Source organism: Micropterus dolomieu, linkage group LG03 (assembly GCF_021292245.1).
Source record: "Micropterus dolomieu isolate WLL.071019.BEF.003 ecotype Adirondacks linkage group LG03, ASM2129224v1, whole genome shotgun sequence".
Classification (NCBI taxonomy): domain Eukaryota; kingdom Metazoa; phylum Chordata; class Actinopteri; order Centrarchiformes; family Centrarchidae; genus Micropterus; species Micropterus dolomieu.
In genome coordinates this window covers 28,876,030-28,888,879 of record NC_060152.1, presented here as the reverse complement: position 1 = coordinate 28,888,879, position 12,850 = coordinate 28,876,030, and the positions used below count along the sequence as shown (strand labels likewise).

The 12,850-nt window shown below is 41.0% G+C and overlaps 2 protein-coding genes across 2 annotated transcripts; both read right to left on the bottom strand.

Annotated features, from left to right (window-relative positions):
* Nucleotides 1–776: 776 nt before the first annotated feature.
* On the bottom strand, nucleotides 777–3,897 carry LOC123968697 (amine sulfotransferase-like). The gene is made up of 6 exons (XM_046045590.1): nucleotides 3,756–3,897; nucleotides 3,440–3,645; nucleotides 2,198–2,324; nucleotides 1,528–1,622; nucleotides 1,143–1,319; nucleotides 777–1,064 (listed from the first exon to the last, which is right to left on the bottom strand). The coding sequence occupies exons 1-6, from the start codon at nucleotides 3,895–3,897 to the stop codon at nucleotides 960–962; spliced, it is 852 nt and encodes a 283-aa protein (XP_045901546.1). The 3' UTR covers nucleotides 777–959.
* Nucleotides 3,898–4,640: 743 nt separating this feature from the next.
* Nucleotides 4,641–5,983, bottom strand: LOC123968620 (amine sulfotransferase-like). The gene is made up of 5 exons (XM_046045488.1): nucleotides 5,978–5,983; nucleotides 5,792–5,918; nucleotides 5,207–5,301; nucleotides 4,823–4,994; nucleotides 4,641–4,750 (listed from the first exon to the last, which is right to left on the bottom strand). The coding sequence occupies exons 1-5, from the start codon at nucleotides 5,981–5,983 to the stop codon at nucleotides 4,641–4,643; spliced, it is 510 nt and encodes a 169-aa protein (XP_045901444.1).
* Between the last annotated feature and the right edge of the window lie 6,867 nt (nucleotides 5,984–12,850).

Below are 12,850 nucleotides of genomic sequence, written 5' to 3'. Positions count from 1 at the left end.
TTGTACATATTCCTTGATATTGTGAAATACTATCAGCTGGATACGCACTGATAGCAACAGGAAGCTTGAAATATGGCAAGGTGTTGTTGGCAAAGTTGTAGTTTTTATACCTGCAGAGAAAGTTGGTGATCTGATGTTACTTCTGAAAAATGTTTGCATAAAAGACTAGAGAAGAGTGGAAAAACCTCATAGCTCACAGGTGCAGTAGCTAGACTCTGGACCTTGTGCATGTTGGCTGATTTATTTATAGGCCTATAAAATGCTGACAGCTGAGGACACACTGCCACCAACAGGAAGCTTGAAATTTCTGAAAAATCTATTGAAAATGCTGATGTGAGGCCTTCACACACCATTTCATTTGTGTCTATATGTCATAAATTATTTCTTAGTATTTTTAATAATTTACAGGCAAACATAGACTTTCAATGAAATGCCTTTTTTCGAGTATATAAATTAGGGAAAATAATTTTTGCAACCTTAAACTGTAGCTTTATACATTGTTAAATTGACATAATGATAAATCAGCAGGTAAAAGGTAAACAAAGGTGCTAAACAAGGAAATGAATGTTTAGAAAGTCTGCCGAAAGTAACCAAAGTGAATCTGAACTCCAATTCTGCCTAATTTCTGGCCACGCTAGCTGCAAAACATTTTGTACAGATATTCATGGTCCCCTGAGGATTAAGCTTACTGACTTTGGAGATCCTCTGATTGTTCCACCAGTAGATCAAAGTTTTCACTATTCTTCACATTCAATAAAGACAACAGATTGGCAGCTGCATTTATTAGTGTTTTCTGCTTATGGATGTTCAGTTTGTCCAAGCACAGAAGTCCAAACATGGGTCAGAAAGAGTTTTGTGATGCATATCAACAGTTTACACATTAGCAGCTACTCTATATGATGTACATCTAAGACACATACAGACACAGTGGCAGTGAATGGCTGGTGCGGCTGCTCTGCTTATTCCCAGATGAACTTCAGAGACAGGTCACCGAGTTTCTCCTGAAGGAGTTGATCCACTCTTTCACTCTGAGCGACAGTAAAGGTGTTCTTCCAGTCACCGATCTTACCTGTAATGAAAAAACAAGAACTTGAGCTGATATCTGTTTACATGTTTCTGAACAGGAGCTGCAGTTATGTTACATTACCTTTGCGCATGAAGTCTCCCTTCATCCTATCTTGCAGCAGAAAATCGTAGTTTGCTTTTGAGTCTTTCTTCATGTTCATGAATGTAGATTTTTCTACAACTTGCTCAATGGCTGCTTCACTCAGGTTCTTCCCTAAGAAAATGCAGATCTTAGTTACTGCCGCCTTCAGGTCCTAAAAGAGAAACAGAGGCCCAAAAGAGAGCAAAAGTTTAAACTCTGACAAAGAATTTATTGTTATTAGACTTTTATTTTCAAATGAATGTGGCCCTTTAAATTCATGGTATGAAATGGATTTGAAAAGTGTCTCTTCCTTACATCATTTTGCAGTCTGAACTTCATGAAAATGCTGTAGAACCGCAAGGGAAGAAAACCCATCTTACCAAAACCATGTCCTCGTAGGTCAGAAAGAGGATGTTGTACTCGTCTCTCATTGAATGCCACACCCTGATGTGGTCGAACCAGGATGATCCTACAACTATATAAACATATAATGTATCCCTTAATTTAATATTTTCATTGGAAAATTAAGAATCTGTTGAATATATGTATCCCAATAGCATGCATGGATTGCCATGAAATTTATTACACATATCTACAAGATGGATTGACACAGAATTTGGTTCAGATGTCCATGGTGCCCAGACAGTGTATCCTAATGATTTTGGTGAACGTGGTGGACATTACACCTATTATCATAGCATATTAACATTAGCATTTAATTCATGTAAGTATTAGCATTTAGCTCAGACACGGTGGCCGAGAGGTGTCGAACAAACTGCATATCCAAATTGCTGTTCTCAATATTAAATTATTGATTTAAATGTTAATGATGAAATTATCTGTGTCTGCAGGTTCTGTCAACACAAACGCACAATCCAGACTTTTTAAAATAACAGTAAAAATTATTTCTAATATTTCTGTAAATTGTTCATGATCAGATGGTTATCATTTAAAACGTATACGCAGAAAAAAACAACAAAAAAAAAAACACGTATACGCAGCACTGCACTCTTATCTCGTCGTCATCATCCAGACTCTGAGGTACCTCACCGTTGCCCATCAAATACTCCTCAAAAAAGTGGTCAAAGTTCTTGGGAGTCTCCAGGTCTCTGTTGGCTTTGCTGAAGTGGTAAAAGGAGACAATGTTGTCCTTTGGGTTGCGCATCACATAGATAATCTGACATAATAACAAACAACAATCAGCCCAGAGATAAAACATACATACTACATACTATTATCTCCTCCATGCCAAACTCCAAAAATTCACTATTTAATGATACCTTAATTTGTAGGCACATGCAAAATACGGAAGGCCAATCTTCCCAGGCAAAAGAAAGATTGCTAAATCACAAATTCTGACTGTGTATCTCATTATTACAATTGTAATAATTTATCAATTCATTAAATAGTTGATCGACAGAAACAATTTAAAATATTTTGATAACTGATTACTACCATTAGAATAAAAAAAAAATCAGAAATGACAAGCATAATCTCCAACAAGTCCTCCAACCTAAACGACAACATAGGTAGTTTGTCCATGCCTCCCAAAACCACACGAGTGTTAACTACTCTACATAAGTCAAGTGACCTACGTCAAATGACATTAAACACATAGTTAATGAGAAACGATCACAGTTTGGTTCCATTTTGGCAACAAAAAACATTTTTTAGGAAAACATTGTGGTTGGTGTTAGGGCACGTGACGGAAGTCAGAAACGCTATTTAAGTTAAAACTCAAAATAACTAATTTACTTTCTTTTACATAGGACTTGAACGCCGTTCTCCTGAACGAAAGGCCGGGTTTGACAGATCCATCCACCCCACTCCTTATGCAGACTTTATGCCTATTTATAATATGTCAACAGACTTCCTCCTTTGCTATGATTTTACGGCCACTATCAGTCGCTGCCACAATAAACATATATATGGGTCATAATAACATGCTGCACAAATGACCTATAGTATATTGACGTTTTTTCTGGTGAAGACAGTCTCATAATCTAAAATGTGAGGATTTGTTGCTTTCCCCTGTCTTACGTTATAGTAAATTGAATATCTTTGGGTTTTGGACTATCGGTTGAACAAATTTCCATTTTAAGACATTAACTTGGGCTCTGGGAAATAATTATTTGTTTTTCTGACACTGACAGCAAATGATGAATCTGTTACTCGAAGGAATAATTGGCAGATTAATTAGTTGCAACCTTCTCATAATTGTGACATAACCAATTTATTATTTATAACTTCCTCAATGTATTTTTCAGGTTTGGGCTTCAATAAAACACTGACCTTAGCCTTCTTGTCCTTCAGTCCCGGAGGCATGAGAGCCGGGGTGAGGTGAGAGGCGAAGAGCCGTGGAGAGGGTCGTAGGGCGTAATCTTGTGGAACCAACTTGTACTCCAGCCACGGCATATGCTCTAAGTTGTTTGGATACTCAGTCAGGCCCCCGTCTAACTCACAGATGGAGATGATGATCTGCTGAGCCCATGTAGTGCCTGTGGAGGGACATATTTTAAATTATGAGACCTCATACCTAAAAATGTTGCCAGACAGAACAAAACTGTAAAGACAAATAATGTATTAGGCAAGCAACTGCCTCACTTACCTGACTTTGGATAAGTGACAAGAAATGTGTCACTCTCTCGAATTTCGAAGCTCTGGAGTGAATCAATGTACTCTGCAGTGTTGGCACCAATGAAAAAGTTGTAGTTGTTATACCTGCAGAGAAAGTCGGTGATCTGCTCCATGTTACTTCTGAATCACACACAAAAAATTAGAGAAAATGTTTGAAGAAGGAAACAGAGAAGAGCAGAAAATCATCTCAAGTATAGTAGCTGGACTCTGGACTTTGATATGTGCAAACTGGCTTTTATATATATAGGATATTGTGAAATACTGACAGTTGAGTACACACTGCCTCCAGCAGGAAGCTTGACATTTAGCAAATATAAAGTAACATAACTTTTTTTAATTCATGTACAGACAAGCTGAGAAAACGAGTTGAAAGTGCTGATGTGGGGCCTTAATACTAATTCATTTATGCCTTGAGATTATTTGCCTGAATATTTTCAGTGATTTACAGGCATACATAGACTTTCGATAAAAAAAACTATTCGAGTTGGGATTAAATCACTTTACATGTAAATAGTATTGTATTATTCTCTCTTACATTTTCTGTCTTTTTATATAAATAGGTTAAATAGTTTTTGCAACCTTGGACTGTAGTTTTATACTTTGTTAAATTGACATAATGATAAATCAGACAGGATACCATACATATGGGGTTACAACAGTTTAAAGGTACAAAAAGGTGTTGAACAAAGAAGTGAATATTTAGAAAGTCTGCTGAAAGTAACTAAAGTCAACCTCCCAGCACAGAAGTCCAACCATGGATTAGAAAGCGTTTACTTATTATCAGCTATTGTAAATTGTGGAAGTGTAAGACGCATACAGACACATTGGCAGTGAATGCTCGGTGTGGCTGCTCTGCTTATTCCCAGATGAACTTCAGAGACAGGTCACCAAGTCTCTCCTGAAGGAGTTGATCCACTCTTTCACTCTGAGCGACCGTAAAGGTGTTCTTCCAGTCACCGATCTTACCTGTAATGAAAAAACTAGAGCTGATATCTGTTTACATGTTTCTGAACAGGAGCTGCAGTTATGTTACATTACCTTTGCGCATGAAGTCTCCCTTCAGCTTCTCTTGTGGCAGAAACTCATAGTTTGCTTTTGAGTCTTTCTTCATGTTCTTGAATGTAGATTTTTGTACAACTTGCTCAATGGCTGCTTCACTCAGTTTCTTCCCTAAGAAAATGCAGATCTTAGTTACTGCCGCCTTCAGGTCCTAAAAGAGAAGCAGAAACCCAAAAGAGAGCAAGTTTAAACTCTGACACATAATTTATTGTTATTAGACTTTTATTTTCAAATGAAAGTGGCCCTTTTTAATAAATGGTATGAAATGGATTTGAAAGTACCGTCCGTCCCTCAAACCGTTTTACAGGCTACCCAAGCTACACAAAAATGCTGAAGAACCACAGTGAAAGAAACCCATCTTACCAAAACCATGTCCTCGTAGGTCAGAAATAGGATGTTGTACTGGTCTCTCATTGAATGCCACACCCTGATGTGGTCGAACCAGGATGATCCTCCAACTGTATGAATGTATAATGTATCGCCTAATTAAACACATTAATTTCAAATGAAGCATCTGTTGAATATATGTATTCCCAAGTGCTGGCAGTTGCTGGCCTATTTCTGTCACAGATCGATTATGGGGACACTATTTACAGGTTTGCCACTGCGTCCATCTTTCACTCAGCTCTGAGATATGTCATTAACTCTAGCTTCAGGACACATCATTGTAGATTATACTGCATGGTAGCATGGTCATCCCTTCCTTTGCCCAGATTTGAACACTGGTTTTTAACTTTGCAAAGCAGTTATGCTCCTAGGTCACATAATTGGCTTCAGTTTAAAGTGCCTGCTATCAAAACAGAGACTAGAACAGACACAGAATACAAAAGGAATTTTTAACATAACTTTTAAAAATGATTTCTATTCAATATTCTATTCTAGTCAATTCTTCATAATTAGATGGTTATCACATCTGGTCATCATCATCCAGACTCTGAGGTAACTCACCATTGCCCGTCAAATACGCCTCAAAAAAGTGCTCAAAGTTCTTGGGAGTCTCCAGGTCGCTAGCGGCTTTACTGAAGTGGTAATAGGAGACGATGTTGTCCTTTGGGTTGCGCATCACATAGATAATCTGACATAAAAACAAACAACAATCAGTCCGGAGAAGAAACCAATACTTACTATTCTCACCTCCATGCCCATCTCTGTTCAAACAATTCACTATGTAATTTGTAGGCACATACAAAATATGGAAGGCTGTTCCTCCCAGGAAGACAGATTGCTAAATTACAAATTTAGACTTGTATCTCATAATTACAATGGTAATGATTAATTAATTCATTAAATAGCCGATCCACAGAAACAATTTGAACTATTTTGGTAATTATCAATAGCATAAGTAAAAATTATTATTGTCAGAATGGCCAAACATAATCTCAAATGTGAATTTTTTTTTTTATTGCTTTCCCCTGTTTTACATTATAGTCAATTGAATATCTTTGGGCTTTGGACTGTTGGTTGAACAAAAATTGCAATGACCTTGGGCTCTGGGAACTTTTTCTTTTCTTTTCTGACATTGATATCAAAGTGCTTGCCTTGGGTGTTTATTTGAAAACAAGAATGACCATTGCATACAAACAGTCTATACCTGAGGCACTGGAGACTACCAAACAAAGACTCTGCACTCTGACTAATTGTCGAAATTCACGGGAGAACTCAGTGGCAGGGTAATAATACAGAAACAGATCCACCCAGGGCTGAGAGTGAACAGTACTGGAAGAACATATGGGAGAAGGAGGCATCACATAACACCAATGCTCAGTTGCCAGGGGATCAAAGAACAGATCATAGCAATCTCCCAGAACAAGATCAAGTAACTATTATATTGCCAGACATCAAAGAAAGTGTTTCAGGTATGAAGAGCTGGACAGCACCAGACCCTGAAATGACCTGACCATGCATATTGGCTGAAGAAACTAACTGCACTCCATGAAAGCCTGGCAGCACAAATGGACCAACTGCAAATGAATGGGACCCATCCATAATGGTTAACCCAAGGACAGACAGTACTGATCATGAAGGATCCCCAGAAGGGAACAATCCCATCCACCTACTGGCCAATAACCTTTTTCTGCAGAACATGGAAGCTCCTTTCAGGCATCACAGTGGCTAAAATGAGTAGGCACATGGCTCAATAAATGGACAGGGTAATGTCATGTAAAAATTCAAGAATTGGGCCAGATAAGAAAGCTTGAACTTTTACCAACATTTTTATTATCAACAAAAACAGACACCAATTAGAATATAAAAATTCCACCGGAGTGTGTCAGAGATTGGTGCAAAAAGAGCCCCATTTTTCACAACACTCATTCCTCTGAGGCTGTAAATTATTCACCAACACTGTGACCACTCAAAGTGGGCAACCTGTTGTATTTGAAGATCTGAAACTTATTCCTCAGACTTGCAGACCTTCAAGAAAATACCTAAATTAGTGTTTTCACGTTGTGAAATAATCAATAATCATGCGGTGGGCTGTTTCTGTTGCTAACACATTTGAGCAAGTTATAAAGACAAGGATTTCCATTACTCCTCCTTATTATGCTTAAATGAGTTTCCCTTTAAATGAGCTTAACATATTAAACTAACTATACTTGCTATAATATAGTGAGATATACCTTGTAAATGGTTTACACTCGTGAAACAAATAATATCTTATGCAGTGAGCTGTTCTTTTCTTATATACTTTAGCAAGCTAACAATTATAACAACACCTTATGTGTTGAAAGGCACACATTGTATATCAAAACAATCACAGGGTGCACAGTGAACTTTCTGTGTAACAATACAGTAACCAGACATAACAGTGTTTCGACAATCATTCATGTGACACTCCAGAATGGTGCATGATGTCCGATAAACATGTATGATGTCCATTTTGAAAGTTTAGTCCGTGGTACTGTGGAACTTATTTTGGGGTTTCTTGGGGAACAGACTGGGTACCAATTTGAGGGCGCTCAGTCGTTTATAGTTTCAGTCTTGTTCTTCCCTTTGCTGGTTCACTTGGACTCATAGCTGGTGATTGTCAAAGTTGTCTCTGTGGTGGTGCAGGTCGCGCTTGATCTTGCCTGCTGCTGCGTCTGGCTCACGAGGCCTCATAGGAGAGTGGCCTCCACTTGTCTTTGACTGGCCGTCAAGAAGTATTTACCTTGCTTGCAACTGTATCTTACTATTACCAATAAGTGAGCTTTATCCTACTGTTTGTAGTTTGGAGACTTAACTGTTGTCTATATCTGTGAGGAAAATATCAATCTTTTTCGTGCTGCTGAAATTGCTTTATAAAGGCTTCAATGAGGCTTCTCCTTTCAGCCATCAAGGTTGCCTGTCATTGTATCTGCTACACCGAGGAGCTCTGCGCTGGCTGTTCCTCTGCACAAATCCAGAGCAGACAGTGATCTCTAACAATTATAATATAAAAATAATCCCACTAGATCCCCTTTTCCTAAAACTCTGTTTAAAAACACAAGGAATGCTTGATGTTCTGATCCCTTTTTGCTGAGATTCAGTAACAGGAGGCTGCTGGAGGAGAGTAGGACACCAAAGTTATTAACTCAGTATATTTGTGTTAATTAATCAATTATTAATGACATATCTTGCTATTTTATAGCTCCTGAGCTAACCTTATTCTTTTTCTGTCTTTTTTGGATTTAACATCAGTCCCTATTTTCTATTTTCTTCCCCTATCTTTCTATTTTTTTTTTCTCCTACAAATTATCAACACTCCTACTCCCAAACTCTTTCGAGGTCAGTCTTCAGACAGTTCTTTTTCAGCAAATGTTGCAGTTTTCAAGGCCTCTGACCAGTCTGACCATTTGTAATGTTGATCATGGTGAGACAGAGAGCTCTTCCTTTGGTGATGTTTCTGTCAGCACTTGGTCACATGTGAGAGCATTTTGTCTGAAGTTCATTTTCACTGTGAAGCCTTCTTCACCTTTTAAACTTTGTGCTGTTAGGTTCACAGTCTTTAAGATGGTGTTGTCCTTTTTGTGATTCAACTGTAGATGGTAGGGGTGGTCTGACGGGCCGCGTCCTCAGCATTGGGAAGATGCTGACGTCAGTGGAGGTGGGCTTGGGCCTGTGATGCATCAGGTTGGAACGCCTCTCTGTGAAACGCCTCCTGTATCACCGCTCATTTGTGGCCCTCCCTCTCTTTCTCACAGTCAGATTCTGCTGTGTCCATTTTGAAGCTGCTCTCTCGCCTTATTCTTCCAGCATGAAACTTCAGCGCTGCCATCTTGTACATTGTAGCTCCGTCTCGCTGTCATCATGTCTCATGGTTTGTTGTGCTCTGCAGGTGCCTTGGTCTGCAGGCAGACTGTTGTCTTTCTTCCACCTGTTTTAACTTTTCACTTCGTTCGGGAGTTGTTGTTCTTTCTATTCATATGTAGCTCTCGTCTCCTCCCTATCTAATATAGCTTCTCTTTTTCCATCTCTCTTTTTTATCTTAACTCAACCCTTTAAAGACCCTATTTTTTTTTCTCTTCTTCTGCCTGTACTGGCCCTTAAATGCACTTACTTATATCTTTCTTCCACTTGCTGTATACGTTTCTTCATCTGTTAGATAAGGTCTATCTATTTAGACCTCATCTAACAGGATGGGGTCTTTCATTATTCCGTCTCTGGGACTACATTTCCTTCACTGAAGACTATATTGTTTGTCAGTATTATCTACCTGTTGGTCAAACTGTTTCTCCCTAATCCTATTTTCCCTTTATTCTGAGCTTTCTCCATCTCTTATCTGACGTCTTTTATTTTATCTTTAACTACTTAGTTGTGCTGTTACCACATGTTGCTGCCACAGCTCCCTCCTTTGACCACAAACCAGCGTTTAGGCAGTTCCCGTCGTGTAAACTTACCTCGGACTAATCCTCCTAGGAATCCCAGTCAGAAGGAAGAAGAGCGTCAGTGTTATTACTGTCATAAGAGGGGACATGTTATTGCGGATTGTGTGATTTTGAAACGCAAAGACTGGTCGTCGTCGCATGGGTCTCAGCCCAAGGGTGTTGGGTTAATTAACAATCTACCCAGCCCTCAGTTAAACTGTGACAACCAAAGTGAGGTTGACCCCTGTTTTCGTCCATTTGTACTCAAAGCACTGATTTCGCTTACAGGATTGCCAGCAGACCAGCAGTCTGTTAAAGTGTTACGGGACACCGCTTGTTCCCAATCGGTTGTGTTAGCTTCCGTGCTACCCTTTTCAGTTGAATCCGCCTGTGGATTTGGGTCTGTTTTAAGGGGCATTGAAATGGGATTTGCGCCTCGCCCTGTGCATAAGGTGCACATTCAGTCCGACCTAGTCAGTGGTTTTTTCCCAGTAGCAGTGTGTGATGAGCTTCCCATACAGGGTGTTGTGTTGCTCATGGGAAATGACATAGCCGGGGGTAAAGTGACTCCAACGTTGGAAGTCTTGGATGTACCAGGAGACCCTGCCTGCAGCGCAGAGTTGCCCACGGTATTTCCAGCCTGCGTCGTCACTCGTGCGCGGGCACGTCAGATGACATGTGATGATGGGTCAGATATTTCGCTAGCTGATACAGTGTTTTGTAAGCCTTTGCAGATAGCTGATTCAACTCCCGTCAAGGAACCAGCATCTATGGAGAGTGCGGTGGAACCGTCCTCTTCCTCCCCACCACTGCCAGCTACAAGAGAACGCTTGGCTGTGGCTCAGAGAGAGGATCCAACCTTACAGGCCTGCTTCAGGAATGTGGTGAGTGACAGCAACGCAGCAAGTGGTGAAAAAGTAGTGTATTACTTAGAAAATGGTGTGTTAATGCGGAGATGGTCCCCAGGTGTAGCTTTTGATGCGGATTGGCAACGCATGTATCAGATTGTAGTGCCTTCAGTTTACAGACAGCATGTCTTATCTGTCGCCCACGAAAGTAAATGGTCAGCGCACTTAGGAGTCACTAAGACTTATCAGTCAGTGTTGAGACATTTCTTCTGGCCTGGGTTGAAGACAGATACAGCTACGTTTTGCCGTAGTTGTCATGTATGTCAGGTGACAGGGAAGCCTAACCAAAAACTTTCCCCAGTCCCTCTACATCCCATACCTGTGATTGAAGCACCTTTTGGCAGAGTGATTATCGACTGCGTAGGTCCGTTGCCACGTACGAAAAACGGTAACCAGTATCTGTTTACAATCATGTGTGCGGCTACTCGCTTCCCTGAGGCTGTCCCCCTCCGAAACATCACTGCAAGGAGCATAGTTAGGGCTCTAACTAAATTCTTTTCAACTTTTGGTTTACCTCAGGTAGTACAGTCAGACCAAGGGTCTAATTTCCAGTCCAGACTGTTTAAACAGGTACTAGGGACACTGAATGTGCGCCATATTGTTTCATCTGCTTACCATCCTGAGTCACAGGGTGCGCTAGAACGGTGGCACCAGACGTTAAAGTCTATGCTTAAGAAACATTGCCATGACAATGTCACTGACTGGGCTGAGAGCATCCCCTTCGTTTTGTTCGCTGCACGCGACGCTGTACAGGAATCATTAGGATTCAGCCCTGCCCAGCTTGTGTTTGGACACACTCTCCGTGGTCCTCTGCAAACATTGCATGACCTGTTTCTGTCGTTGCAGTCCGTTCCTGCACACAACATGCTCGATTATGTAAGTCAGTTCCACGAGCAACTGCACAGAGCTAATGCACTCGCTAGGCACAAGTTGACTACCGCACAAATCGTGATGAAACGAAACTACGATCGTTCCAGTGTAGAATGTGACTTTAGTCTAGGAGACAAGGTCTTGGCATTACTTCCGGTACAAGGTACCGCGTTGTCCGCCAAATTTTCAGGGCCCTATGAGGTTCACAAAAGACTCAATGACACAGATTATGTGATAAGCACTCCTGATCGGCGTAGGAAAACCCGTGTTTGTCACATTAATATGCTAAATCTCTATCATGTTAGGGAAGAGGACTCAGACTCTCAGGGTACTGCTGTGGGGTTCAAACCAGACACAACTGGTGCAAAACCTCGGTCTGGAGTGGTAGCTGTAGTTGCGACTGACCCTACGCCTGTACCAGACGTCAACGATTTGCGGCCGCGTTGTCCCGTCTACCCAGCTTCTCGTCTCCCCAATTCAGAGGCGATTGAGGAGTTGCCTACTTGCTTACCACATCTATCCCCTGCTCAAAGGCAGGATGTGATAGGTTTAGTTACTCAGTTTCCGAGTTTGTTCAGTGATGTTCCAGGTAGGACCAAAGTGTTAAAGCATGATGTCGAACTTACCAACCCGCGACCCATTAAGCAGCACCCGTACTGCGCAAATGTAATGAAGCATGATGTAATGAAAGGAGAAGTAGAGTACCTCCTTCAGCATGGCCTCGCCAAGCCTAGCTCCAGTCCGTGGAGTTCACCATGTCTTGTAGAAAGCAAGGCTGATGGTTCACCGAGATTTATCACCGACTTTAGAAAAGTTAATGCGGTCACAGTGCGTGATTCGTATCCCTTACCTCGGATGAAGGATTGCGTTGATACCCTCGGTACTGCCGTGTTTGTGAGCAAACTAGATCTCTTAAAAGGATACTGGCAGGTCCCTCTTACTGAGCGTGCTTCTGAGGTCGCAGCCTTTGTGACTCCCGATGACTTTTTGCAGTACACGGTAATGCCCTTTGGAATGTGTCCAGCTACTTTCCAGAGGTTAGTTAACACAGTGTTAGCCGGTGTTAAAAATTGTAATGCTTACCTAGACGATCTCATTGTCTACTCAGATCCGTGGGAGAGTCACAAGTCCACCCTCTCCGAAGTGTTTTCTCGCCTTGCTCAAGCCGACCTTACCATAAATCTCGCTAAGTGTGAGTTTGGGAAGGCCACTTTGACCTATCCGACTTGTCCAAGCCGTTCAAGCTGGAGGTGGATGCCAGTGCCGTGGGAGCTGGTGCCGTGCTTTTGCAGGAAGATGTAGAGGGTGTAGACCATCCTGTATGTTACTTCTCAAAGAAGTATAACCGCCATCAGCTTAACTATTCAACCATTGAAAAAGAGACCCTTGCTTTGTTGTTGGCCTTA